The 2438-nt window shown below is 41.1% G+C and overlaps 1 protein-coding gene across 3 annotated transcripts in view; it reads left to right on the forward strand.

Moving 5' to 3' along the window:
- LOC106000731 (olfactory receptor 18-like) overlaps window positions 1-1146 on the forward strand; it is a 10406-nt gene extending 9260 nt beyond the window's left edge. For all 3 annotated transcript variants that reach the window (XM_013036010.1, XM_013036011.1, XM_013036009.1), the window contains exon 2: window positions 248-1146. In XM_013036010.1, the coding sequence (XP_012891464.1) occupies window positions 316-1146 (831 nt within the window). In that variant the 5' untranslated portion in view covers window positions 248-315. The remainder of the gene's footprint in view (window positions 1-247) is intronic.
- The last annotated feature ends 1292 nt before the right edge of the window (window positions 1147-2438 follow it).

Below are 2438 nucleotides of genomic sequence, written 5' to 3' on the forward strand. Positions count from 1 at the left end.
CAGTAGAAAATTAAAATAACACATAAGCAAATATTTACATCTTTCTAAGATGTAAAAACAAAGTCACAAATGAGAACCACTGAAGAAGATGGGGAAAATGAAGTGTGACTATCTTGCTATGATTGTTTGAAATAACATACATAGCAGGCTGGATATCTGTTTTTGTTTTTGTTTTTAATTTGCCTAAATCATTTTGTTTCCCAAAGGAGTTCAAACAGCATAGGACCAAATGGAACACACTGGACAGAGTTCCGTCTCCAGGGCCTCTCAGATGACTCTGAACCACAACCCATCCTCTTCGGGCTGTTCCTGTCCATGTACCTGATCACCATGTTTGGAAATCTGCTTATCATCCTTGCTGTCAGCTCTGACCCCCACCTCCACACCCCCATGTACTTCTTTCTCTCCATCCTCTCCTTGTCTGACATTGGCTTCACCTCCACCACTGTCCCCAACATGCTGTTGGACATTCAGACTCACAGCACAGCCATCTCCTATGCAGGTTGCCTGACACAGATGTCTGTTTTTCTCATTTTTGGTTGTATGGAAGACATGCTTCTGACTGTGATGGCCTATGACCGGTTTGTGGCCATCTGTCACCCCCTGCACTACACAATCATCATGAACCCTAGGCTCTGTGTCTGCTTTGCAGCACTGTCTTGTTTAGTTAGCATTTTTGACTCCCTACTGCATAATTTGATTGCCTTAAGATGTACCTTCACCCAGAATATGGTGATTTCTAATTTCTTTTGTGACCCTTCTCAAGTCCTCAATCTTGCCTGTTCCCACACGTTGACCTATAATGTAATCATGTATATTATTGCTGTCATCTTTGGCTTTCTCCCTATCTCAGGCATCCTTTTTTCTTACTATAAAATTGTTTCTTCCATTCTGAAGCTCCCATCTCCAGATGGGAAGTACAAAGCTTTTTCTACCTGCGGGTCCCACCTGTCCATTGTGTGCTTATTTTATGGAACAGGCTTTGGAGTATACCTCAGTTCAGCTGTTTCTCATTCTCCCAGGTATGGGTCAGTGGCTTCAGTGATGTACACGGTAGTTACCCCCATGCTGAACCCCTTCATCTACAGCCTAAGGAACAGGGATATTAAAAATTCCCTGAGGAAACTCTATGGAAGAATCCTGTAATGCCATCCATCAAAAGATAGTTGGGAAATTAAGTAAAAGTGAGTTTTAAAGCTTAACACTAATGCCTGGTGCCTATGATCCTAGCTGCTCAGGAGGCTGAGATCTGAGGATAGTAGGTCAAAGCCAACCCTGAGCAGGAAAAAAATATGAGATTCTTTTCTCAGATTAATTAACACTAATTACTTAATTAATTAGTTGTGTTTCAAAGGGTAGAGCAACAGCCTTGAGCAAACATAATTTTTTTTAAATGCTAAGGGACAGCACTTAGGTTCTGAGTTCAAGCTTCAAACATATACAAAGCAAACACATACGAAAGTCACTATTAGAAATGCAAATCAATCCTAGATCTTAGATAAGTGTATAGTTTGTGGATATGGTGTCCTTGTTATATTTCAAAGGAAAATGGGGATGTCCAAGGATAGGGTAGAGAGGAATCTGAAGATTTTAAAATGATTGGAAGGGTCAGACATGTTTGGTGATGGGTGAGATTAATTGTTACACAGCAATGGAGTTTTAAATTACTGATATTGTGTGCACACGGATGCCAGGCAATGGTGGCCCACAACTGTAATCCTAGGAACAGGGTTCAAAGCCACACTGGCCAGGAAAGTCCATGAAATTTTCATCTCCAATGACCTACCAAAAAGCCAGAATAGAGTGGTAGAGCACTAGTTTTGAACAGAAAAAACCTCAGGGACAGCATTCAGGCCTAAGTCCAAGTCCAAGGACCCTCACAAAAACAAGAAAAAGAGTGCACAGAAACATAGATTACCATATGTTTATGTTAAATTCTCTCACAAAAAAACATTTGGATCTTTCCTAAAACAAGCCACCCCAAGGACAGCCAGTGCCATGTATTCTTTCCCATCAGTGGAATGTGATCAGTTTGACGCTAGTGTGTGTGTGGGGGGGGTGGTATAGGGGGATTTGTGGGAGTCTGGGATGGGTGGATAGGGACAAGAATGAAAGGAGAATGTTTGGAGCTGATCTTTTGGCACGTGACTGGAACTATCACATTGCCTCCTATTACTAAATATGATTGATATGTGTCACACTGGATCTCACTAATGTACCCAATTAATACATGCCATTCTTAAAAGACAATAAAAAGTCAATAGCAAACGTAAGATTCCTCCTGGGTTTAGGATATTCTTTCTGTACTGATCAAAATAAGGACATAAAAAGAAGACCCTTAGAGATTTGGTATAACTTGGACCAATTAGGCTAATGAGGAGCTGGGCTAAAGACAATTCAGGACAATAAATGGTCAGTTACAAGCCAGACCTGCAGCT

This window comes from Dipodomys ordii, unplaced genomic scaffold (genome assembly GCF_000151885.1).
Source record: "Dipodomys ordii isolate 6190 unplaced genomic scaffold, Dord_2.0 Scaffold235, whole genome shotgun sequence".
NCBI classification, from domain to species: domain Eukaryota; kingdom Metazoa; phylum Chordata; class Mammalia; order Rodentia; family Heteromyidae; genus Dipodomys; species Dipodomys ordii.